Source organism: Ananas comosus, linkage group 7, assembly GCF_001540865.1.
Source record: "Ananas comosus cultivar F153 linkage group 7, ASM154086v1, whole genome shotgun sequence".
NCBI classification, from domain to species: Eukaryota; Viridiplantae; Streptophyta; class Magnoliopsida; order Poales; family Bromeliaceae; genus Ananas; species Ananas comosus.
The window spans coordinates 3811472-3838328 of NC_033627.1; the positions used below are offsets into that span (position 1 = coordinate 3811472).

The window sequence follows — 26857 nt, forward strand, 5'->3', positions numbered from 1 at the left end:
AATTTTATATTTAAACACTTAAAAATCATAAAAATATTTTTAATCTTTATTCCTTTAATACTATATATATATTTTTTAGATATTCCAAGATATTCCAAGACATAAAAAGCAAGTGCTTTTAAAAACGTAATTCCAAACTAAACCTTACAATATTGTAAAATATGTTATCCAAAAGATATTAACACCAGTACTTACGTGTATGATGAATATGAAAGATACGTAAAATTGAACCACAGCGTTATAGGACAAAAAGGATTTAAAATTAGCTCTAATATCATGTTACCTAAAAGATCGATTTAGTAGGAAACACACCAGATTATATATCAACAAAATATAATGGTAAAATACAAACTATATATGTAATATTTTATTGGTTCATCACTATCACGTTAAGTTAAAGTCCAAACCCTATATGTACAAATGCGTAATGATCGGCGTGGATGTTTAGATGGATGAATCTATATACATATATAAATCGATCAATGAAAATATGTTTCTCCGATATAGTAATTAAGTATGTTACATATTCAAGATATTTATGAACAACATGTATAGAGAACATGAAGTAGACATAAAGAGCATCCCCACAAGGGACCTCCCCAAAGAGGATAACCCTAGCTAGTATGTAGATGTTGGGAAAGATGAGTGGAATACTAGGGTTGGTCTAGTTAAAGTCTATTAGTATTAGATAATAATAGGCAATAAATTAGAATAACTACCCTGGCACATCATCGCATGGACAAAGTCTTTTCTGTAACAATTATATATAACATATAAATAAATAGCAATAGGCAATAAAATATATAGAACAGTCTGAGCATATCGCATCGACACAAGTCGTTTTTGTAACAGTTATAACATAGATAAACTGTACTGCTGATCCCTAACCTTTAAGTTTCATGTTGCTCCTCAAAATTTTTTATTTTTGGGAGAGAAAAACAGTATGCTACCTGCTTTATTGAAAATATGCAGTTAAGCTTCTAAACTTAATGATTTCAATTTTGTTCCTGAAATTTCCATTATAGTATATTTTATTATTTACCTTAAAGTAAAAAAATATTAGTTGCACCTATTTTACCTATGAGCCCGTACACTTTGAATGCATTGAATTTTCCTCTATCTCGTACTCATTATTTAAATGTCTAATTTTATAAATAGAGGCTTTGAAATATCAGATAGAAAAAAAAAAAAAAGGTTAATGAATTCATGGTTTCTAGATGTATAGATGCACTAATTATAGAAAATATATAATTCATTCTCTCGTAGAAACTATAGATAATTAAGGACTAAAGTAAAATTTTTTAAAAGTTTAGGCAACTTCTAAGTTTGAGAATCAAAATAAAATTGAATAAAAGTTAGGAAACTAGCGGTGTAATATTATACCATATAAAATTGAAATTAATACTTTTTATTAAAGTAATCATATCGTTTCATATATAAAAAAAAAATGAAAGGTTAATTAATTAAAAATAATATGATAATTTTATGTTGAACTGATATTGAAAAATATTTTACTTTTATACAATTAAACAACCTAGAAAACTTTGATAAGTCACTACAACAAAAACGGTCTATAGTGACACTTTTAAATGTAGGTATATGTCAAAAAAGTGCTGCTAGCTAAAATTACCGACACTTTTAAAAAGTGTTGCTATATGTGGGGTCGCTAGGTATATAGTGACAGTTAAAGAGTGTCGCTATAACATAAAAGAGTGCTGCTAATTTACAAACACTTATTTAAGCATTTAGCAACCGCCGAAACTCTATCTCGTTGGCTGCGGTGGCGGAGGAGGACGACAAGAAAGGCTCTTCGTCTAGAAATTCAGTGAATTGAGTGAAGAGAGAAGAAAAGATGGTAATTGATTTTTCTTTTTTTTTTTTCTTTTCTGTTTGTAATCGGGCCAAATAGACTGAGTGTGGTGGGTTGAGTAGAGTAATCTTATATTTTTGGTTGGATTGGGCTTTATATTTAGGCATTAGTAGATATTTTTTTAAATTTTAGGATAAATGGGATACTTACTCAAAAGTGTCCCAAACATGTGTCCCTATAACCTAATTCTGTTGTAGTAAGTTATTTTTATTTATCAATAAAATAACCGTGAAAAAAAAAAATTTTCTCCATCTCACTGTAGGTACTGTTCTCATTAATTTTTAGCTAAATGACAAAAATCCCCCCATACTTTAGATCGTCGTGTCTCAATTAAGCCCTGCATTAAAAATTGCGTCAATTTAATTTCATTTTACACATCACACTATCAAATAGAATAATTATTGAATTTAGTTGTCAAATTGAATAATTATCTTAAATTTTAAACTTATTCAAATTAGAGGCAAAATATCGAGTAAAACTTGATGGAATTTTTAATATAAAAGGGCAATTGATACATGAAATAAAATGCAAGAGAGATTTTTGCAATTTGGCCTCAAATTTTTGTTCACAACACGTGGCAATTATGCATGTTAGCAATCTGTGGATATGAATAAATATCCAAAATAAATATTTTAATTTTTGGAAGAACCTATTACTTTAGGATACAGAGAAATAAAAAAAGAAATTTGTTTTCGGTTTGATATTTTCTTATTTCTTAGGATAAGCAAAATCTTATTTAGTAATTTTATTCAAAATAATAAAGAACAGTAATTAAAAGAGAAAAGGTTGATTATTTTTTTTTTTAAATCCCAAGATTGTGCTTATTTATATCTTTCAAATATAGAATATTTAATATATATGTACAATAATGCATAAAAAATAATATATTTTATAAAATATAAAATAATTATATATAATACTACTATAATAATCATATATATTATTATATAAAATACTTCAAATATATAACATACTTCAATAATAAAATGATAACATTTAAACAATCCCAAATTTTAAGAATTTGATGAACCTTCACCTATATATATATGTGAATGAATTACTTACCAAAGCATACTTATTGGGATATTGTAATAAACTATATATGCCCAAATTCTATATTTTCAAAATTCCTAAATATGTAATGTTTCATTTTTTCCAAGAGCAATGCTCCTATGCACCGAACAAATCTCAGCCATTAAAATTCTTTAAATGGACGGTAACGATAGACCTATTAAAAGAGGGTGACCGGCACTTGGGGGCATAGGTATCGATCACCACTTTAATAAGGGCAAAAATTTTTTTTATTACATGGAGTTTGCAATGAGAGTATTTTAGTAAATTTCCATCCTCATAACATGCCATTTTGTAAATTTAGAATATTCCACCTTCCTTCTTTTTATCCTTCAATATTTTATCTTTGTATTATTATCTTTCCTAAATTAAACCTCATGTCTTTAAACCATAGTTAGTTAATTCGAATACGATAAAAATTCGATACGGATAAAATACGAATAAAATTCGTATCTTAATTTTTAAGTTCGTTGAAATATACGGTTTAAAAAGTAGATTTGCCAATAATTCGTATACGTGATTTATACGAAAATTTTACGTTTATCATTTAAAAATTCGAAATAAAAATTCGTTTCTTTAATTAAATTTCTTTTAGATTTATGCTATAATCATGCATAAATAATTATAATTCTTATAAAATATAAAAATAAAATTGGATATATATATATATACACGCACACACAACACACACACGAAAAGGGTGAGTGGAGCGAGAGGTCCACCATGGACCTCTCACTCCACACAGTCCACGAGGCTGAGTGCAGCCTCGTGGACCGCGATATTTTTCTACACGTAGGCCGCGATTTCTTCTTCCTCGCCGCTTCTCTTTTCTTTTTTTGCTTTAGAATCATTTAGTTTAAATAGTTAACAAATTTTATTTTTTTAACTATAATATAAACTAAATCTAAATTTAAATTTAAATTTTAATCAATATTTGTAAACTTTAATGTTGTTTTTACTATCGAATGAACAATTTGAATTTAATTTTAAAAATAAAAGCCTTTAATTTAAATAAAAAATAAAAGTTATGTTTATAAATACTACATAATTTATAATTTAAATTAAATTAATATATTTGAAATATCGTGTCATTTTAATATATCAAATTAACAATTTGAATTGAAATATACTATTCATTTAAACATAATTTTTTTCATTCTGAAAATAAAAATAAAAATTAAATTTGAATTTAATGTACACAATTATAAAGTTTAAGCTCAAATTGAATTTAAAATTCAATTTATAAAGGTTTACTACTTATCAAATTAGCACTATCTAATTTGGTAAGTAACAAAATTAAACAAGGAAACAAATATTTGTATAAGATTAATCAAATTCGGTAATTAGTTTTTTTTTTTTTCCATATTATCCTTACGAATGGTAACCTGTTGAACAGGTAACCACTATGCAAAAGTCAATCTTGCCCTTAAAATATAAACGGTTAGATTTATTTTACCTGGTGTATTGAAGCATTCCTCTTTTTCCAATTCTAACACTACCATACTAGTCATTTTATTCTAATTTTATTCTAATTATTTAATATTTAATAAGAGCATGGAAAAAGTATCTAATTAGTGCACAGAAACGTACGCACTTATTTCCTCGTTTTCTTGACTTAATTATTTACCCTGTCTAAATCACTTGTCAATTTTGCTTAATTACGTGCATGACTAAAGCTTCCCAAAATACTATTATATANTGAGTTTAAAAAGATCGAATCAATAATAACATGATAAGTGTAAGTTGAAAAAACGCCGAAACATACAACTGCTTTTTACCCTAAACCCTAAACCCTAAACCCTAAAGCTATGTAATAATAAAAGGGAAAATTTCAAAAATCCCTCACGTGGATTTGTACTTTTTTATTTTAGTACATGCGATTTAAAGTGTATCAAGTTAGTACCATGTGGTTTCCTATTTTCTCACTTTAGTATCCTGTGGTCTAAAATGTATCAAATTTGTAATCTGTGATTTTATTTTTATATCAAGTTAGTACCATGTGGTTTTATTTTTGTATCAAATTAGTATCATGTGGTTTATTTTTCCCTTAATAAAATATTAAATCACAGAGTACTAAAGTGAGAAAGTACGAAACCACAGGATACCACTTGATACACTTTAAACCACAGGGTACTAAAGTGAGAAAGTGCGAAACCACATGGTACTAAAGTGAGAAAGAGTGAAATCACAATAGAGAAAAAATATTTGAAGTTTTTTCATAATAAAATAATAGTAAGAAAGGATATTCAATCTCAAATCCGTTATATATAAAACAATCTTTTTAACTCAAAAACTTATAACCTTCTTTTTAAAAATTAATATTTTAGTATCTAATATTTTATATTCAAATGGATTTTGGGAAATGGAATGTGTACCTGAACTAATTAATTAAAAAGTCGCCGCCAGGGTGTTTAGCTGCGTTCAGTTGTACATTCAACCGTGTAATTCCCGGCATCTACGTGCATGAGATTTTTCTCTGCACAAAAATCGAATAAGTAAATAAGCAAAAAAAAAAAAAAGAAAAAAAAAGAAAAAAAAAACCTTTGTATAAAAGATCATTAAACGATTTAAAAGAAATAAAAGCCCAAAATGTAATCTCCATATAAAAAAATGTTTTCAATGTCATCTAACTCCTCTGGTAGAGTTCAACAGATGTGGTGTATAAAATATACTAAATTAATACAACAGTCCAAGCGCAATAATCTCTCTTTTTCAATATTTATCATCATTTGTAGCTAGTAATATGTCAAATCCCAAATATCATTTCAATGGTGGATGATCAAGCCATGTGTGCATGATTGGTGTGTAGTAAGTAGGAAATCATATCATAATAAATGATAGCTAATAGACTCATTAATGCATGCATGATTGATGTGTCGTAACAGGAAACCTGCTGGAATAATAATTCAAATTTAATTAAACTATAATTAGAGATAATGTTATTTTTTTTTTTATTATGATAAGGATATGTAATTATCCAAAGTAAAATTGAATTTATCATCTGTTATGATTTGATGGTTACATATAATTAGGCATGGATTAATTAGAGGAATAAGTCTATTATTAATTAGAGGAATAAGTCATAATAGATATGATTGAATGGGTGTTGCCCACAATATAATTAATTGTTTTTTATTAGTAAGGGATAATTGCCTATATACTCCTCATATGTTTGAAAATATTCGATTTATTCCTTTTTTTATCTCTAAAATATCCCTCATATATTCCACCCTTATTGCAAAATACCTCCGCAGTTATCTCCTGTTAGGTTAACTTGGATTAAACGTGAGTTAAATATCTACCACAGTTAAAAAAATTAAAATATCAATTTTGCCCTTAACTTAAGGGCAAATAAGAAATGTTGGTGACGGTATAGGGGTATATTGGAAAAGACCAAAAAATAAAATACTTTTTGTGCACTTGACTTTAAGGGCAAATAAGAAAGTTAGTGATGGTGGAAGGGTATATTTGAAAAGGCAAAATAGTAATTTTACAAAGATACCAGAGTTAATTAACAGATTTTAACTCTAGGGGTATATTAGAAATAGGTTGGAACGTAGAAAGTGTATTTTCAATATTAGCCTTCTAAGAGTGGTAAATCGGAAACTCGAAAACTTTTTAGAGGTATATAAGCAATTGCTCCTATTAATAAAGTATTAGTTTTAATTATCTTCCTCCTTCAATATTTCTTCTCCATATTATTTTATTCTATTTTTTCTTCTCCATATTATTTTGTTCTATTTTAAATTTCGGGTTATATAGTCAGTATCAGCAAAAATACTAGTTCCAACAAGTGGTATAAGAACAAATCACGCTTCCAACAAAACCATATCATTATAGTGTCACAAGCATCATTTTACAACCTAGTGGAATTATAAGAGAATGATGGTGATATTAATAATTAATAATTAGGTAAAAAAGTGCGGTACTAATCTAAACTATAAATTATTTTAAATCAACTATTTTAATTATTAAAAAAATTAAATTTACTGTTATATCTTTCAATTTTTTGATTCGAGTCAATTATCAGTAAATTGACTTTAAATTTTCAGCTAGTTACCAAAATTGGATGAAATATTTATTAATTAAGTCTGTAAAGTTAAATGGCACATTAACATTTAAACTCAAAATATCGTTGACTGACTCAAATCGAACAAATTGAAATTTTGAAAGATAGAATAGCGAATTCAAAATGGTCCACAGTTCAGATAAGAATGTAACGAGACCCCCTCACATATTGGAACTTTTGAAATAGCGAATTCAACTTTTAATTTTTTTAGAATTAAGTAATTTCAGTTAAAAAAAAGTTAAGATTCTGCCAAATTTATTAGTGGTCTCACCAAATTCAATAACTTAATAGTTTTTTGATAGTTTTTACGCAAATAAAACTAGACCAGTTAATGATTAACCGACAGAGCCATTAAATTTGATAAAAGTTTTAATGTTTCTGAGTATAAAAAATTAAAAAATTATAAGTTAAAGAGGTCTCACTAAAAAATAAAAGTTGGCGGATCTATTTCAAAATGGCTATAGTTCAGGGGGTTTCTTACATTTTCACCTCAGCTTCCAAAATTTTAAATATTTTTAGTTTGACATTATTTATGTGCTGCCATGCTATTTAATTGTCCATATTGCTTTCACAAAATCTATGTGGTCACAAGCTTTACATCCCTTAATTATATATATGTGGTTACAAAAGCTTTACATCCCAATTTTGTTTTATATTTTTAATCTAACCAAAAATAAATAAATAAATAAATAAAAAGTTTAAATATATTCAATATAAAGATTTAGATATAAGAGGATACGATGCCAAAATAACTATATACGCAGAGCACAAAAGTACGAATAAAACTTCAGTGGGGATCAGCTTCCACGCATTAATTTTTCTTTCTATTCAATAGTTCATTTCGTATTTTTAATATTAAAATCTAAAAAAATTAAAAATTCTGAAGGAAAAGATTAATTATAATACTTGGATAGAGATAAAGGTGGTACGTGTCAGCGAATTGGGAGCTCCGATCCCCACTCAAGTTATTTCTAAGCTGTAGAAATTCGCAGTCTATAAAAAGAACAAATATTTCTTTCTAAGCTGTAGAAATTCACAGTCTATAAAAAGAACAAATATTTCTTTCATAGCATCTGCTTGGATGTTTGAATAAGTTATCGGATAATAACTCGTATATTTTAGATTTTTTTTTATTTTTTTCTTCTTTTTAGTCATTACAGCCAATTTTGCTTTCTAGTCAATTTGTATGGTCCCATTTATTAAATGATATAAAGTATACATTTATTCAATGATAAAGATTTAAATATTAGAGGATGATAGCAAAATAACTATGCAGAGCACAAAAGTATAAATAAAACTTAAGTGGGGACCTGCTGCCGCATATTAATTTTGCTTATATATATATATCCAATGATTCATTGAGTATTTTTAATACTAATGTTCAGAAAAGAGTTTTAAATCTTAAAGAGAAAAATATTATAATATTTGAATAGAGAAAAAGTGTCACGTGTCAACGAATTGGCACTCCCCAATGAGGCATCATTGAGGAGGTTGCGCATAGAGGGTGTAGGAATTCTTATTCTATAAGAAGAACAAATTATTTTTTTCAGTGTCTTTTTGGATGTTTGCATAATTAGTTATTGGAAAATAGCTTGTATATTGTGGATTTTTATTTTTTAATTTCTTTTTCTTCTTTGCAATCATTGCAACAAAACTTTGCTTTTTAGTCTATTTGTATGGTCCCAACATATATAGGATCATCTATCTTCTTCTAACTACATTAAAGGAGGGTTTGGGGGGACCACAGGGTGACACGTGTCCCCCCAAACCCCTCTTCTCTCTCCCTCTATATATATATATATATATATATAAAGTTTTAAATTTTTTATATCAAAATATAAAATTTTGATACTTCCAAATTTTAAAGTTTTAAATTTCTAATTTTATATTTTTTATTTAAATTTTAAATTTCAATTTTTACTTATAATATTTATTTCTAAATTTTAAGCTTTTTAAACTTCAAAATTTTAAAGTTTTAATTTTCTAATTTTATATTTTATATTTAAATTTTAAATTTTATTTTTTACTTATATTATTTATTTCTAAATTTTAAGCTTCAAAGTTTAAAATTTTAAATCTCTAAACTCTATGAAATTAATTAATTAATTAAATTTATTAATAATTAGTTTTATACAATATAATTAATTAATTTTATTAAAAATACACATAATAAATCGCATAATAAAATCTAATTTGATAGATGAAATTTAAATCACATAAAATTTCATTGTATAAAAAAAATACGGAATTTAAGTTTCAGGAGTAAAATTTTAAAAATATAGTGTATGTGTGTATATATAATTAATTTTATTAAACAATATCTTCTACAATTTTATTTTCCTTCTATTTATTGATTTTTTTAAAATTATTTTAATAGATTTATCTCAAATCCTTTTCATATAATTTTTTATAAAATAAACTATTGTATAAATTTACTTTGCGCATATACCAATTTTAATGACTTTTATTTAAATAGATTTAACTATTAAATTATTTTTATATAACTTTTATTTAATTAATAATTAGATTTATAAAACTATATAAAAATATTAAAAAAAACTAAAATTTATTATAAAAATATTTTTATATCCGCAGCATCGCGCGGGTATTTTACTAGTCATACATTAATTTGTAGAATAACTGGTGATTAATTTTTTCTGAGAAAATAATTTAAACGGTTGTTCTGTGTCGTTGTAGACATTAAATCATACGCTCCATTCCTTGATTTCTGACCTTGCGCGTGAATTGATGGGCAAAATTGATTTGTCAGTTAAGATGTACTTGTACACTGACGGGACCTAACCAGCCCATGATAGTTATTTGCTGCAAGGCAAAAAATAATTTTACAAAAATTGCCCCCCAAAAACAGTTTAATAACAACACGAAGATTGACGAATGTTTTCTAAATATTTTAATTATCTAGAGGGAAAAATATAAAATATAAAAAATAAAGATCTGTATTTCACCACTACCCCTCTTAAATATCTAAATATCGTAAATATTCCTATAAAATTGAAAATATCATATATACCCCTTCAAATGTAGAAAATTATCACGAATACCCTTTTTTCTAACGGACATTAAGATTAGGTTATAAAATGATTAATTTACCCTCGGTTGGGGTGTCTTTTGATAGCAACTAATAAAGAAATTAAATAATTTCATAAATACCCTTCAAATTTTAAAAATAATATTTTTAGTACTAATTATTGGTAGATAAAATATGTGGAAACATCATCTAACCGCACATCTCTTAATCCAATGGACACAAATCTACAACCACTTGATACTTTTANAGATCATGCTGAAGTGGACTAATAGGTGAGAGGGTCTTCATACAATGTTACTTTTTTTGTTGACAATAAATGTTCAATTAGAAAACTGTTGCTTGAGCAGATCATATGAAAAATACTCTAATATCAAGAATTTTGATATCAAAATATTTTTAATTTGACTTATGTGAGTTATTTAAATAAAATTCAAAAAAACATCTTGAAATAATTAATGTTAAATACTACAATGGATAATTGCATTACAACTATTATATAATTTAAAAGCGAAAATCATAACAATATTTAATTATTACACTTAATAGACTATAGATATTTAATTGTAAAATTTTAAAAAGAATGTTGAATTATTATGTGATTGAAAGGTTAAGAATTGATCTTGATCATGTAATTAATCTTAAATTATTACACTTAGTTAAATTAGTAATTAATAAGGGTAAAATGGGTATTTATAGAATATTAGATGACTTTTTAACGGAATGTTAATCTTAAGGGTATTTGTGAATATTTGTGTTTTATAGAGGGGTATTGCTGATATTTTGTAATTTATAGGGGCATTTATGAAATTTCTATCTTTTAGAAGGGTATTGATGAAATTATCCCTATATATATATATATATATATATATATATATATATATATAAAAGAACTAGAGGAACAAACTAGTCCTCTCAACTGAGAAAGTTGAAAATTACCATCCCATTCCTCTTGGAATTCACGTTCATTCGGTCTTAATTGATTCTTGGCCTTTTCTCATTTCTTTTCATTATTTTCCTTTATTTTTTTGCTTTTTTTTTATTTTTGCTTGTTTCTTTCGCTAAAAGCAATGAACCTATTCGAGACTAACCGTGTGAAACGCAGAAGCCAAACTGAACTAAGGTTTCATTTCGGATTGTGAAAAAATTATACTATGTGCCTTAAAAAAGTATGATAGAAAAATATTTTATTTGTTTATGTAATATTATATTCTGCATATCGCGATGATTTAGTTATGATGTATTTACTCCGGTTCCATCGGAGAACGTAAAAGCATATCTCTATATGCTTTTATCCCAATTTCATTTTATCTAATAGCGTCATATAGATCTTAATACTAAACTAAGCCTAAGGTTTCATTTGGGATTACGGAGAAAAAAAAAAGTACGATGAGAAAAATCATGTTTGTTTTCATATGTAATCCACATATTGCGATGAGTCGGTAATCCCGTTTGTTTCCATATGTAATCAGCATATCGCAATGAGTCGGTTATAATATATTTTCTGCGGTCTTACCGAAAAACGCAAAAGCATATATATATCTATATGTTTTTATCCTAACTTTATTTTATTTAATAGCATCAAATTAGCCTCAATACCAAACTAAGTCTAAAAGCTCTGGAGAGAGAAAATAAAAAAAAAAAACAAACATACGGTAAAGTTGAAAAGACTAAAATTACATTTAGATACATGAATATTTTGTTCAAACATTTTTTTTTTTAAATTCAGGTTTTACTTATATTTCTTTTATTTACTAAAAAAATATGCTATATTTGAAAGTTAAAGAATATAATCAAATGTCTAAAATAAATACTATATTCGACCTTCAAATCATCTCGAATGTGATTATCGAACATCTTATTTCTACGTGTGAACACGCCTACATTTCAATTTGAATGTGGTTTTTAAATACCCACCCATGATTCTCACGGAAGTAGTGGCGACAATAGTAACATGATGCGGCATTGCTTTCGTAGCGTATGTTATTTCGATTCTTATTATTTATTAGGATGTGTTCCCACATGACATAAGACCCTTTTAATTATGGGCATGGCGACAAGAAGAGCATTGCATGTCCTGATAAGGGCCGGGTTGGATTTGAGCCGAACTCTGATCCAAGATTTGATCCAAATACGACGCGGTTTCAATCAAACGGACCCACCAAAACTGGGGTTGCGATCTGTATAGCATGCTATCATATTCTGTCTGCAATCCCTAAGTTACACCGTTCGGGCTAAATTAAGTTAAAAATTTTATTAAATTGAGTAGCTCTATTTAGTTATTAGTTGATAGTTGTTAATAAAACGAAGTAGGAGATTTCTATATATACATATTTACCATGAATTTGACTTGCAACATTTGAGTTCATAACACTAGACATGCTACACATGGGTTGAGAGCCAAGAACCTAACAAACTACTAAACCACATGTTGAAATTTCTTTATCTTGTGGATCTTGTGTCCTTCATTTACTAGATATTGTATTTTGTATGACTATATATTACACATGAAGCTAAAACTAAGCTATCACATTTCCTTCTCAACCTCATGAATCTTAACCTTACTCTCGAATTCGTTAACCCTAATTCCACCCTCTAAACGAAAAAAAAGAAATGGGCAATGTAAACCCAAGAGACAACCCTTTTCCGGATAACGGCCACGAATGATAGATGGCAAAATAATCACGCGATAGCGATCAGAATGCCGACTGGAATAGAAAAGTAAAACGAACAGAAACCTGTGTTTATGAATGATTCATACCGTTCAAAAGAGGAGGAATAAGTTTGGAGGGAAGCGGATATAATATTTTTCTTTATTTTTGTTTGATATGAGCTTTGGAACAATTAGGTTGTGATTGGGCTGTAGCAAAATGGTGATGGATTCCGGCAAGAAGTTGTGGGCTTGATTAGTCTCCATCTTTGACTGGCTGCAGTTGCTGTTTCATCAGAGATCAATGATGGAGGTGTGCACTTTGATCTTTCTAGAGGGGCTGTTTTTGTCCAACCATTAGATGAGGGAAAGAGTGGCCATCTTGCAGAAAGGACGAGCTTTGGATACCACCATTTATGAGCGCATGCACCTCTTCTTTCGCCGATATCCAGCTCTGCTGTTGAGTCAATTGCACGTGTACGTTAACAATCTGGTACAACAAAGATCAATAAAAAGATAATTTAGTGTAGTTGAAAACACAAAGGTGGTGTTTGATTGTGATATAAGGGGGAAATAAGACCTTAATTATTCCCTCCCTTTGTATCCAAACAGAAAAAAACAGAAAAAAAAAAAAAAAAGTGAGAACAACAGTTCCCAACTCGGTTATTCCTAAGATAATCCGTTAAAAGGTGGAAACTATTATTCCTACCCTTAAGATAATTCGTCAAGAGGTGGAAACTGTTGTTTCCCCCCTTAGATGGGGCAAGCTTATTCTTGGCATAAGCTTGAGAGAACAGTTCCCACCACTTAATGGGTTACCTATTATCCATTAAGTAGTGGGAACTGTTGTTCCCACCCTTAAGTGCAACTGTTGTTCTCATGTTCCTGAAATAAGCTTGAGAGAGAGAGAGGAAAAGATTTTAAATTTATTGCAAACTTTATAATTTGTAATTTTAAAATTAAAATTTATACTTTTTTAATTTTTAATTTTTAATTTTTAATTTTTTTTCAAATTTAAAATTTTATATTTTATATTTTTTAAATTTAAATTTGATCTTAAATTTAAAATTTTGAGATTTTAAATTTTATATTTTACATTTAAAATTTGAAATTTAAAAATTTAAATATGAAAAATTAAAAATTCAAATTCAAATTTAATAAGAGAAGTAATATCACCATTTTTTATTTATAACTACTCACTATTCTTTTTATTTCATCTTATCTATACAAACACTATTTTTTTTTAATTCTGTAAACAATCCAATTCTCATTCAAATAGAAAATTTGTCTACTTCTTATTTATACCTAAACTTGTATTTATTTTCGAAATAAGCAGTTCTTACTTATACCTGAAACAAATAAAAAAAAAATTAAGAGAGAAAAGAAAAGTACATTAGCATTTATTTATTTATTTATAAATATACTAATTGGCAACCTTTTAGAGCCCTCCCCTTATTTTGGGGGGTGTGGGGCCCACCACATACAAATTTTTTAAAATTAATTGCACATTGGTCCCTAAGCTTTCTGCTAATTTTATTTTGGTCCCTAAATATACTAATTTGGCAACCTTTTAGAGCACTCTCCTTATACTTTTTTTTGGGGGTGGGGGGCGGACGTGGGGCCCACCACATACAATTTTTTTAAAATTAATTGCACATTGGTCCCTAAGCTTTCCGCTAATTTTATTTTGGTCACTAATTTTTTTTTACAATCAAATTTTTAAATCTCTTGATTTAATCTTTATTATTATAATATAAAGATCAATTGTGAATCGTAAAGAAGGACTCTCCTTATTTTGGGAGTTATGGGGCCCACAGCAATTGTTTTAAGAATTAATTGTACATTGGTCTCAAGTTTTCACTATTTTTTTTGTCCTTAATCTTTCTTTTGCAATCAAGTTTTTAAATCTCTTGATTTCATCGCAATAAAAATGAACCTAAAATTAATTGCACATTGGTCCTAAGCTTTCAGCTATTTTTATTTTGGTCCCTTATCTTTTTTTTTACAATCAAATTTTCAAATCTCTAGATTTAATCTTTATTATTATTATATAAAGATGAATTGTGAACCTTAAAAAAAGGCTTCTTCTTATTTTTGAGGGTTGTGGGGCCCACAGCAATTTTTTTAAAAATTAATCGCACATTGGTCCCAAGTTTTTCACTACTTTTTTTGGTCCTTAATCTTTCTTTTGCAATCAAATTTTTAAATCTCTTAATTTCATCGCAATAAAGAGGTTTTAGATTTTAACGATATTATCATGCCATCGCCTATTTAGATTTTTTTTGCGTGTCAATTTTGATCTCTAAACTTTATTTTTCACTTTAGTCCCCAAAATAAAATTTCAAAATTTTGAATTTAAATCAGAAATTTATTTTAAAATTAATTTGAAAATTTATGAGTAGAAAATGATCCATACTTATAAAAATACAGTACCTGAATTACATATTGTAATAATATGTTTCCGCCCCATCACGTGGACCCTTAACTAGTCTTACGTTTGTTTCGACAGGCCAAAATATTGGCCAGATTGAAAGTGGAGAGCAAAAAACAAAATATAGGCATCTCGAAGAAAAAACGAATCTTTGTTTAGAGGGTGCCTACTGAAGTCATTTGCAGCGATCTCAATTCGATTTGCTAACAGTATCATTTTGTCTTCTCCATGTTAAAACAATTCCTAGACAGTTTCTCAACAATTTGGTCTTTTGGATAATATGTTTAAACTATTCCTAACTAAGCTGATTCCTTTTAAATTACTCTTTTAAGTAGTAAGATATCAAAGCCAGTTCTAATACCCTTCCATTCCAAGTCGTTTTAAGTTCAATTCCTACATCCGCCATATAACTGTGTGATTTTTGTCTCTCTAGTCAGTGCACGTGACATAGTCCATTTGATTATGTAGTCATCACTATACAATATTGAGAGAAAGTGCACGTGACATACAATATTATGTAGTCATCACCTGTTTTCGGTTAAATCCCATTACCAGTTCATCACAGATGGGGGATGTAGAGATCGGTGAAATCAACATATCTGGACCTTGAAGATTCCAACCAAAATTAAGATCTTCATCTGGACGTTGCTTCGAAAGAGACTTCTCACTTCTGACAGGCTGCTCACCAGAGGCATGTCCGTAGATCCGCTTTGTGTGCTATGCGGGGTTCTCCCAGAAAGCTGTGATCATCTTTTCGCTAACTGCATCTTTGTTCGCTTCCTTCTACTCTCTACAGCGGACCTCGATGCATTTCTTGATACCACAGGAGCAGTGTGCAATCTTTGGGCAAAAGTATCAGAAACTCCAAACGACGTGTTGAAACTTAAAGGCTTAACTCATCTGGCGGCAACCTGGTGGGTCGTCTGGTCAGATAGAAACTCGGTCATCTTTCGGGACGCACCCCCAAACGCAGTCCACTCGGCGGGACGTATCAACAGTTTGATTCGAGACTAGAGTATACTGACCTGACCTAACTCTTGTACTAGCTTACTTTGTTTCTTTTCTCCTTTTTTCTTTATCTCTGTTTTCTCCTTTTGCCGTTTTCGGAGGCCATCGTTGCTTCCACCTTGTACGCTTAATTCATCCCACTTTATGAATGAAGCAGGTAGCTTGCTACCTTTTTCTCAAAAAAAAAATATTGAGAGAAAGTCACAGGGAGTGTCGTGCTAAGAATATAGGGTTCTTCTGTTTTTGGAGATCCAGGTTTCTAAACGAAACACAAAAATACATCTGATAAGAAACAATATAATATAGGTCTGAACAAACATTCCAAAAACTCTCATAGCATTTCTATTTCTCCAGCTAAACAAGTTGTTGTATTACATACTTCCAATCAGGTAAGTTGAATACTACTACTACAATATATGTATCCCTCCTAAATATGGTTTTGAATCCAAACATGATACTTTGGAACGTTGGCATATGGTTTCTCTGTTTCAGTTTGTCATCCCTTTTTTTTTCCTCCTCTTTTTTTTTGTCAGCTAAGTAGTTCAAAATTTCGTCTAATAATTGAAGTATTTCAACTATTCAAGTTCCAGGCACTGAATCAGATCCAAAATTTCCTCTCAATCCTTCACGGTCAAATCGCTTTACAATGTTGTTGTAGATGGAGGCGTAAGAGATCCTAACACCCACAAATTTGGAAGTCGAAAATTCCAGAGAACTGAAAGATCAATGTATGGTTAGTCCTAAGGAAAAAGAGGTCCTCACATTCCACAACTTACAAAAGAGGGGATGGGTGGGACAACAATGGTGCGTCTTATGCGGAGATAAAGCTGAGACTACCAGCCATTTGTTCTCAGGATGCGTCTACACTGGACCCCCTTCTACTTAGCTTGAGCTTCTAATCCGTTCCGAACCGGTTTCAGTATGTGTCTTATGGGAGTCCCTTCTACATAGAAATCAGATTAATGCATCAATTATTTGCCTCCTGATGGATAATTTGGCTTGAAAGGAACAATACTACTTTCCTGCATCAGAAGAGAACCTTAAACCAGCATACTATCTTTTCGCTCTCTTCTGTTTCTTTTGCTTTCTTTCCTTCTCCCAGATGTTGTTGCCTCATTCTCTCGAAGATTAGTTCATTTTTCTTAATGAATACAGTGGCAGCATACTATCTTTTCTTCCTAAAAAGAAATATTTCCACCCTACTCTCCTATTCTTGGAATACTGTTTTGGCTAGTTTGGTAATCTTCTGCTCTAGAAGAGAAAAGTAACAGAAATAATGGTACCATTAGAAATTAATCATTTTTTCCTGTGTCCAAATCGAAATCATTTTCACTATTACCATGATCAGTACATTTGACAATATCATGCATCCAGAATCAATTCAGGTGAAAATGACTATTAGCTAGATGCAAATAATGCAACTTAAAACCTCCTGTCTTTGAGAGGGCACACAATAGCTACTATGATGATAGATTGTCATAACATGGAAATGATAGCAACTTAAACTTTGTATCTAGAGTCACCAACTAGTTGCAGTAATTGCATAGTAATAATAATAGTAACCTGGGTTTTATATTCTTCCACTCCCATCTGTCACTACAGAAATTACCCTCATGCTAGTGTTAAATATATTTATGAACTCAATTACTATCAGATCGGTATTTTGGATAATACAGTATCAAAGCTAATTCTAACATCTTCGTCCTTGTAGTCGTGGTTTTGATTCCCACCTTCAATATTGACAGGGTTAAGATGCTACATTAATTTCGTATGCCTTTCATCATGCATATAAGTGGGAGGTGCTAGATAAATTCTACAGACCATTTTCTATCGTATCGATCTTTTTGTGCAACGACTGGTATTTAAGAAGAGGAACAAATATGAAACCCAATATATACTGAATCATAAGATGTTTTTCTAGGCTCTGGTAATTGCACCACTTTCTCTCTCACTGTGCTTCCAATCTTGATAGAAAAGAAGTGCTATAATAGCAATACTAATCTCTAAATTTTAGAATTTGTTTGGTTAATCTATTTTAGACTAAGAATCAGCATGAGATTTACCGATAGTTGTTGTTTGTTTTATAAGAATCGGATTTATATTCTCATTCCATTCTGGAATGAAAATAATCCAACCTAGTTATGGCTTAATCTACTTTGAGTCCCAGATTCGCCCATTCCAAATAAACCATTCAAAACTTTCCCTTACTAACACCTCTCTCTCTTCTCTCCCTTTATCATTCTCCCCTCTTTTAACCAAAGCGCTCTCTCAAAATCCCAAAATTTCATTCTGATTTTCATTCCAATAATACACCAAACATTTTTTAATAATTCGTCATTCTATTTTTCATTTCAATAGAATTTAATTTCACTTTGCATTTCTACTCTAATCATGAACCAAACATGCCCTTAATGTGATACTGAAAAAACACTAATTCCAAATTCTTCTACTCGGAAATTTTGATTTTGTTAAAAAAAAATCCCTTTTTTTTTTTTCTCTTTTTGACAGTTCATACAACCCGTCAGTCTATGATTCAATTTCTTTCATCGCATTTAATTGTCCTTTTCTATTTGACTATATAAAAGATTCTTGAGGCAACTAGGTTTTTTGATGGCTGTGGCTCCCTTAATTCCAAATCTCCGAAATAATTGTGCATTATTCCCACACTAAACTCCTATAGGAAGAGCCAGACCTATTATAGTCATTTGACCAGTTCAACTATGGCTGATGTGAACTTTATTATATTTAGAACTGACTTCACATAATCGACTTCCTTAAAAACCTCTCATGAATCTGTAACCAAGAGGTAAGAATCATGTCCTCCAACCATCCTATTCTCCTTGTCTATTTACTGCTTTGGACTTGTGTTTATAAATTTTCCCCTTGGCACAAGAAAAAGCTAGCAGTGATGGCGACAACTTATCCATTCATCAACAGAATAAAAGACAGCAAGATCAAACACAAAACATAGGCATGTTCAGGGATCCAATCTCAAACACTAATAAGTATCTGTCCAAGAATAGCAGGGTATGTTGGTCATCGTAAACTAAGTGAAAGTTAAATCAAAAAATGAAAGATAGCAATGTAAGTTCAAGCAGTAAATCTTCACTGGGAGGGTGCCTAAATGTTGTTTAAGTACGAATCACTGATGAAGATACTAGTGATCTAACTTTGCTTCGATAAATGCCACCGCTGCAAACGACACATTTGCGCTAGTGTTTTGTAGAGTGAGTTTATGATGGGAGCAGTAACCTAGGGAATTTCCATTCTCATCTGATCTTAAAGAAATTGCATTCATCACTAAAATGAAAAGAGTAAAAATTCACATTTTCAGACAAAGTGGCTACTAATGGTACTCTTAATCTATTATTTAATCAGAAAAGAGAATAAATATAGTGGTAAACATCCATATCACCTTTTTTTTGTCCCCTTTTTGTTGGATATGTCCCTATCATCAAAACAGTAGAAGAAAATGTTAGGAATCAATGGAATTTGCACTTAGAACAGAGCAGACTAAATATCCTTGTGGGCTACCCTAGCTCTAGTGACCAAATACCCTTCGAAATAATAATCCTCAATACCCTCCAGCAAGACATAACGGGGATAGCACCTTAAACAAGACATTATAAAAAGAAAAAAAAATTGCATTCCTTTACTTGTCTTCTTAGAATAGAAATACTACAACCCAGCATTACTTTTCGAGGCTACATCAACATCTAAAAGTCAATCAAAATCCTCAATCAAACAAGCTAAAAACTCTTACAACAGATTGCCGCGCCATGGCACAGCGGTATGCTGTTCCTGTACCTGCATAATACATGTGACAGTATGTACTATGCTGATATGCGACAAAGCCCAGTATGTCACTAGGACGCTCCCATGCTGAGACAATTCATTCGAATGCGTAGAAATGAATGATTCTTCTAATAGGTAAATCTAAACAAATTCATCTCATGTTTGTTACTAATTCCAATAAAACTCATAGCACAGTTTTCGGTTCAGCAGAACCGAAGGTTTCAGATTAGGAAAATCAACATTGTCCGTAGTTAACTCTCAATTTCATCCAATTGAATCATTCAACTACATAAATAGTAAATTGGAAGTATCCAGAGAGAAATTTCAAGCATTTTTACTGAAAAAAAAACGGTGAGCAAACAGGGTTCGAGGTCCATACCATCATCATGGGGGGCTTATTAGTCCGATACCTTGTCGACATGGCACATCCCTCCCCAAGCCAACTATTAGTAGTATTAACAAATCCATGTATCAAGGAATGACTAGCAACAACAAAGTAGAGGAGATACTCTAAACAATCTAGGACATCTATTAACTTCAAAATCAAATTCAGTCTCTGCTAGATGTTTTGAGCCCTGGTCATAAGTCAGCAAATTCAGTCAAAGACTTTCAAGAACATCCAAGTTTCAAAGAAGACTAGTAGCATATTATACAGCATATCAAGCATATTATACAGCATATCAAGCATTTAATATCATCTAGCAGAAATATATTTACTTAAATAGCAATTTAGAAGAAATGAACTACATGGTACCTGCAAATTCAGAAAAAAGCAAATGAAATGTTCATTCTTCAACAAGATCTAACTTTACAATCAGAAGAAATAACACGTATAACAAAAATTCTTGGAATTATAAGCAAAAAGGTGCTGCAGTTGTGCAGAACCAATCAGGACCTTTAAGTAGTCAGACCATACATGAAAGTTAGGAATTTAGACTTCATTGATGCGTCTCAATATATGTGCCTTCTGATAAACTATTTCACATCCAAGGTGGAGAAAGTAAATAATGAAAGACAGATAATGCAAATGCTTAAAAGCTTTCACATAAATTGCTTAGTTAAGGATGTTAACTACCATGTATTATTGGCTTAGAACCATTCACAAAAGGTTGTTGCGTCACTTAAACTTGTACTTCAGGAACAGGATAAAGCTGCTACACATTACGTATATGCCTTAAAAGACTTTCAATAAGCAAGATTCGAGATGAATATTACAAAGTAAGACAACATAATAGATAAATCAGAGGCGCATGAGAAAGAGTTCAAGCTCTTGGCTGTAAATCTGAGCAAGCATTTGAAAAACCTCATGAAGTGTAATTCTTAATTGCCAATCGACACAGAATTTATAAAAGAGCAAAGCTAGCGAGACTTTCAAGAAGATCAACTTCTCTAAAGCAAAAGAAAGTTACCAATACAGTACATTAAATTAACTGTGCATAGATGAACATGATGATTACACAATAACTTGATCTGAAATAGCAGTAAGATCAAATGTAATTCTTCATACTATATAGAAAGGGTTAACAGACAAATAGTCATGGACATAGAGACCTGATTTGAAAAATACTCGATAGAAAAAGATAGGGGCTTCAATAAAAAAAATATGGATTTAAATGTCAATTGTTACAACACAATACTATTAGTATCAATATCATGCTACAGGGGATTCGACAGATCAACTGACACATTAATAATTCATAAATACAACAATACCACAATTCTCCACTTCATTCCTTTCCAATCTATAGATTAAGAGCTATTACTGCTTACTGGTACTAATCATCTGCACACCAGAGGAAATGCTTCCTGAACAAGAATAGGCAAAGATATTTCAAGAGATGATTCATCTTGAGTTGAGATCTGCTCACCCTCATCATTCTAAGTAACGAGCTTCGGAATGCAACTCTCCAACAGTATCAGCTGTCTTCTCCTTTTTGTTTGGCCATCGGTATATCATGGATTCATGCTCCCTCCATATCTGCATCAACTCCCACCACCTAACTTTCTAGATTTTGATGGGAGAAAGTCATTTGTATTTGAATTCCTTTTCCTACCAAGATTGCTGGGTGAAGCAATGGATGGAGAGACAGAAGAAATTGTATTTGTCCTCCTAAATCTGCCCATGTTCCAAAAGGAAAAAGGTTCTTCAGGCTGATTCATGCAACTGGGTCTCTCAGTCTGGCGCCGTATCATAGGATAGTGTACCAAATGAGGGTCCTGCTAGCCACAGAAATGAAGACATTACAGCAGGAGAACATACTATAGCGTCATAAGCCAAAACATCTTCAGAAATTAGTTCTATAATGACACAATTCAAATGAAAAGGAACAAGATAAAGAACAGAAGTATAAAATTTCACAACTGACATAAAGGATAGTCTAACAAGAATCATCATGATTAGTGATAACCAATGTGAAATAATGCTCATATACTTAATGACCACGATAAATTTAATCTGCTTAAGCAATTAAAATCAAAGTTCACATGGTGACCTAGTTAGTATATATTTTTGACATAGCAGCTGTATATTAATTTTTAAGAGAAAAGAAAGATGTCAGCTTATTCATTAAGGTGATGACTTCATAGACCCCTCTGCTAAGCATGTGACAAGTGCATCGCATCAGTGTAAAAAATACCACCCAATTATTTGCATTCATCCTGCCTCAAACTGTCTATCCAACAATCCAAAAGTAAATAATTTTAAACTTAAGAAAAAGCTGCAAGTGATGGGGATTGATGTGGTGTACGCATGCACAACGCATTAGTTGGCAGTGAATGATGGAAACTTCATTCAATTCTATCTTTTGTTTTATTTCCTGGATTTGGATTTACACGCACAGATCAAAATTGATAATTACGATTCAAATGAGAATGAGAAAAAAAAAAAAGTATCGCAGTTTTGTTCTGAAGCAAAAATATCCATGCAATGGCCATCTAACAGTGGCCGACAACAAGTAGTCATCGGGGAAAGATAAAACAAATTAGGAGCTAAAAAAGATGTGCTCTAATTTGAAAGTCAGTCGAGGTAATTAATTTTGCCTATCTATTTCTCATAATTTTATGTTTCAGAGACTAGGAGCAGATTATTAATTTATCAGGCAAGGTTGTTTCATTATACCTAAGAAAATTGAAATCTGAGATAATCATGAGCATGAAAGAAATGGAGATAAAAAAGAAATAAGAATTAATTACAGTTGCATCTACTCCGAAAACAGTTTGGAAGCAATGTCATCGTTGGCAAAATAGACAACCTATATAATATAACAAAGCAACTTGTAGTCTGTCTCATGAGAAAAGAAGATAATATAATTTAGATATGTAAAGCATATCAATATTTGTCAACAGCTTTTTAACATGGCACTGTTGGCTTCAGGAAGCATTGGCATATACACATCTAAACCAATCAGTACAATTGCTTTGAAGGATATGGCTTCTATGTTATTTCTACGTGCATCAAATGTATCTCATAATACTGTTCGGTTCTCTAAAGACATGCATGGCAAAGCCAGGTTTTCTTATATTTCATAAAGGACATTAGAAATCAAGTTATTAATTAATATTTCTAGAATATTAGCTAAAACTGAGATTCAATAATAATTTTATAAAATCCCAAAAAAAAAGGTGAACCTATGAAGCACTTAACATGTCATTTTCTTTGGTTTGACAAATGTAGGAATCCAAAATGGTATGTTCACAATGATGATCGGTCAATCTTTCAACAATACGGGCATCAAATGAGCTTGACACCTTGCCAGAACTCTGCTTGTTAAAGGTCCACTTACATTCCAAAAGTAAACATTTCCAGAACTTGCGGTTACATAAAGCTAACATTTCTGAAAAACAATCTTATTGTAAGATGTGATTCAATTTTCATTTGTACTAAGCCGGTTTAAGGCCAATGTCCTATAGACAATCCTTACATTTTTGTAGAGAGGATGTTTGACTGGACAAGAAAAACAAGTGCTATTGCAACTAGCATTCAAGTTGCAAAGTATAAACACAAAATAAGATTTCAGAAGTGAATGAACTTGATATCTCACAAAATATACTAAGTCAATCTACTTTGTCAAATCGAAAAATATAAAGAACAAATAAAATTCATCAAATAAAGAGGAAGGTAAAGTAACCTTACATGAAATGGTTGACTTGAAGCATTATTAACACCATCAGAATGGTAAGGAGCACCTAAAAGAGAAATCACATGGTAAAAATTTTAAATTTGACTATGCACAAGTGAAGCACCACGAGAGTATAATTTGACTACCAAAAGGACATATATATATATATATAGAGTAGGGCTAGAATACTTTTACAAGCATCACCCAAGTGATACTTGTGTGTTTTTAACCCTTGGATGGAGAGATGTGAGGTTGAGATGATGGTGATAGGTGGTGGTAGGTGGAATAGTGTTTGATCCAAGGGCTATCTGTAATCAAAAAGTAGATCCAATGGCTAAAAACGTGATAGCAACATGGAGATGATACTTGTAAAAGTATCCTAGATCAACTCTCTCTCTCTCTCTCTCTCTCTCTCTCTATATATATATATATAGAGAGAGAAAGAGAGAGAGAGAGAGAGAGTCCGGCTATAATGCTATCGATAGCACCAAGCACTTGGTGCTACCAAGTTTTTCTGCCGTTAGATCTACCCCTCTGATCATTTCTACCCATTAGATCATACTATTCAACAAATATTTTTCACCCTAAGGGACCACTATCATCCTAACCGCACATCGCTTTATCCAAAGGTTGAAAACTTAATAGCACCAATAACTTGGTGCTATTAATAGTATTCTAGCCTAATTCTATATATATATATATATATGACTGCAAAATTTGAAACATGTATTTGTCCCTGTAAAGTTGACATCAGCATTTTTATCATTCCAATCTTAACCCTCCTTTCAAGTAAGCATTAGCTGGAAGGAGGTTGAAAGTAAACGATGCAGACTTGATAGAGCAAGGTATTTTAAGGAAGCTTGGAGAAAAAAAAAGGGACAAAATCAAGAGGAGGTCATGCATTCAATTAAAGGGTGAATGGAAGTTTTCTTTTGGGCCATGATCATCCAATTCCTTCTCTCGCTCTCTTTTTTCTCTTCTCCTTAATTTCTCCAGTTCCAAGTCATCTTATCACCAAGATCTAGATCATAGGCGGGACAGATGAAAGGTGGTATCGTCATTTTAAGTAGCAAAATGTCTTTTTTAACCACAATTTAAAGCCTTTCAAACAGGAGGGATAAATTTTTATCTATTTTTTAAATCAGAAGGATAATATGCTAATATCAACTTTCGAGCTATAAATATGCAAAAAATGTGAATTTTAAACATAACATCAACTTAGGGGTTTCACCTATGCTTTGTGATGCAGGTTGAGCAGAGGTACTAGCATGCCAGTGATCACCAAGAGGAAGTTGCTCCTGCGGCCTCCGCGATGGTGGCAGGTCATCAACATCAATCAACCTCCTCTGAGAGAAAGATGGCAACAACAACGGCGGACCGTTAACTCCATTACTTGAAACCCTAACACGACCAGCGAAGTCTACATTCTCCTCTCTCGCAGGGACAATTAGACCATTTTCCCTCGATAGGTGAAGCGAATCCTCAACTCTGCCATGAACCACACAGCTAGGGTTTAGAGGAGGCCGGAATTGAAAGAAGGGCGAGAGCTGAAACCCACTTTGCCCATCGATCGGCTTCTTCTCCGATTCCCACTTCTCCTTATATCGCAAGTAGTTGATCGGCTCCCCTCCTCCTCCTCCTCCGCTGCCGCCGCTGCCGCCGCTGCTGCCGCTGCCGCCGAGATGAGAACTCCTCTTAGACAGGGGAAAAATCACCCTTCTCCCACCGCCGCCGCCGCCGCCGCCGCCGTCATATGTCTTCCTCGTCGTAACGCGAAAGGGGCCGAACCCGGCGACCATCTCCACCTCCCTCGCCCGATCCGCTCGGAAGGCGGCCAACAATGGGGGCCTCCGGCCGCCGAAGGAGCCGAGGTAGCGCAGGTTGGGCGCCAAGGTCGGAGTGCGCGACTCGTCGGTGGAGACGCTGTGCCTGCGGCGGCCGATCGCGAGCGCGGCGGCGCCGGAGCCGCCGCCCGGGGTGGTGCACGCGGACGAGTTCACGGCCCTGGGGCGAGACGGGGACGACGACGACGACGAGGGGAGCGAGAGTGTATCCAGGTGGAGGCGGCTGATCCACGACGAGCGGAGCGCGCTCGACCTCTCCTCCCCCCCGCCGCCGCCGCCGCCTCCGCCGTCGCCGCCGTCGGGGGGAGGGAGGTGGAGGGCGGCGCTCTTGCTTCCGACGGAGCTACGGAGGGAGGGGATGCGGTAGAGGGACATGGGCGGCGTCGGCGGCGGCGGTGGAGGGAGAAGGGGTGGGGGATCAGGGTTGGGGTTCGGAATGGTGGGGTTTGCTTCCAGAGAAAGAGAGGGTTCGGGGGAATCTTGGAAAGCTCGTTGAGTTTGGTAATGGCGGAGGCCATTGATGGGGACGGAGAGGAGACCCGGATGCATATTTGCATACCGACTGACACTTCAGTGATTACCCGAGAACCGAGGCATTGCTCGGAATTCTCGTCTAACATAAAAATAAAAAATTAAAAAAATTATAATAATATATTTTTTAAAAATTGTATAATCTATATCTATCTATACTACTTACGGAAGATATAAAATCTTTTCCTTTCCCAAAATGTCGGTTCTATTAATATAATTCTAATCACATGCTAACAATATTATTCATTCAAATTTAATGAAATAAATAAATTACAATAAATAATTTATTTTATACAAATATTTATATAAATATTGTATTATTATAAGAGAATATTGTACCATTTAAATTAATATATTGCACTCATTTTTTTTAAAATAAAATTATATTATATATTAAATAAAATATTAAATTTTTTAAAAAGAC

At 31.9% G+C, this 26857-nt stretch overlaps 1 protein-coding gene and 1 long non-coding RNA gene across 3 annotated transcripts; both read right to left on the reverse strand.

The window, feature by feature from the left end:
* LOC109713215 lies at positions 15491-20503 on the reverse strand. Of its 2 annotated transcripts, XR_002217067.1 has the most exons (4): positions 20320-20503; positions 19561-19593; positions 16983-17396; positions 15491-16860 (listed from the first exon to the last, which is right to left on the reverse strand). It is a non-coding gene; the product is annotated as an uncharacterized LOC109713215 (long non-coding RNA). The 2 variants fall into 2 exon arrangements; XR_002217066.1 differs by lacking the exon at positions 20320-20503 and having other exon boundaries at positions 19561-19791.
* LOC109713222 lies at positions 21512-26600 on the reverse strand. Its single transcript, XM_020237219.1, has 3 exons — positions 25290-26600; positions 24073-24125; positions 21512-22157 (listed from the first exon to the last, which is right to left on the reverse strand). The coding sequence occupies exons 1-3, from the start codon at positions 26449-26451 to the stop codon at positions 21924-21926; spliced, it is 1449 nt and encodes a 482-aa protein (XP_020092808.1). The 5' UTR covers positions 26452-26600; the 3' UTR covers positions 21512-21923.

Bases quoted from the DNA above. Each gene is read 5' to 3' on its own strand.
- LOC109713222 (XM_020237219.1), bottom strand. From the start codon at position 26,451: ATGCATCCGGGTCTCCTCTCCGTCCCCATCAATGGCCTCCGCCATTAC. The intron at 24,126-25,289 runs GTGAAACCCCTA...TTTCTCTTTTAG, and splicing joins ACCTGCATCACAAAGCATAG to GTGCTCCTTACCATTCTGAT. The intron at 22,158-24,072 runs GTAAGGTTACTT...TGTGGCTAGCAG, and splicing joins CTTCAAGTCAACCATTTCAT to GACCCTCATTTGGTACACTA.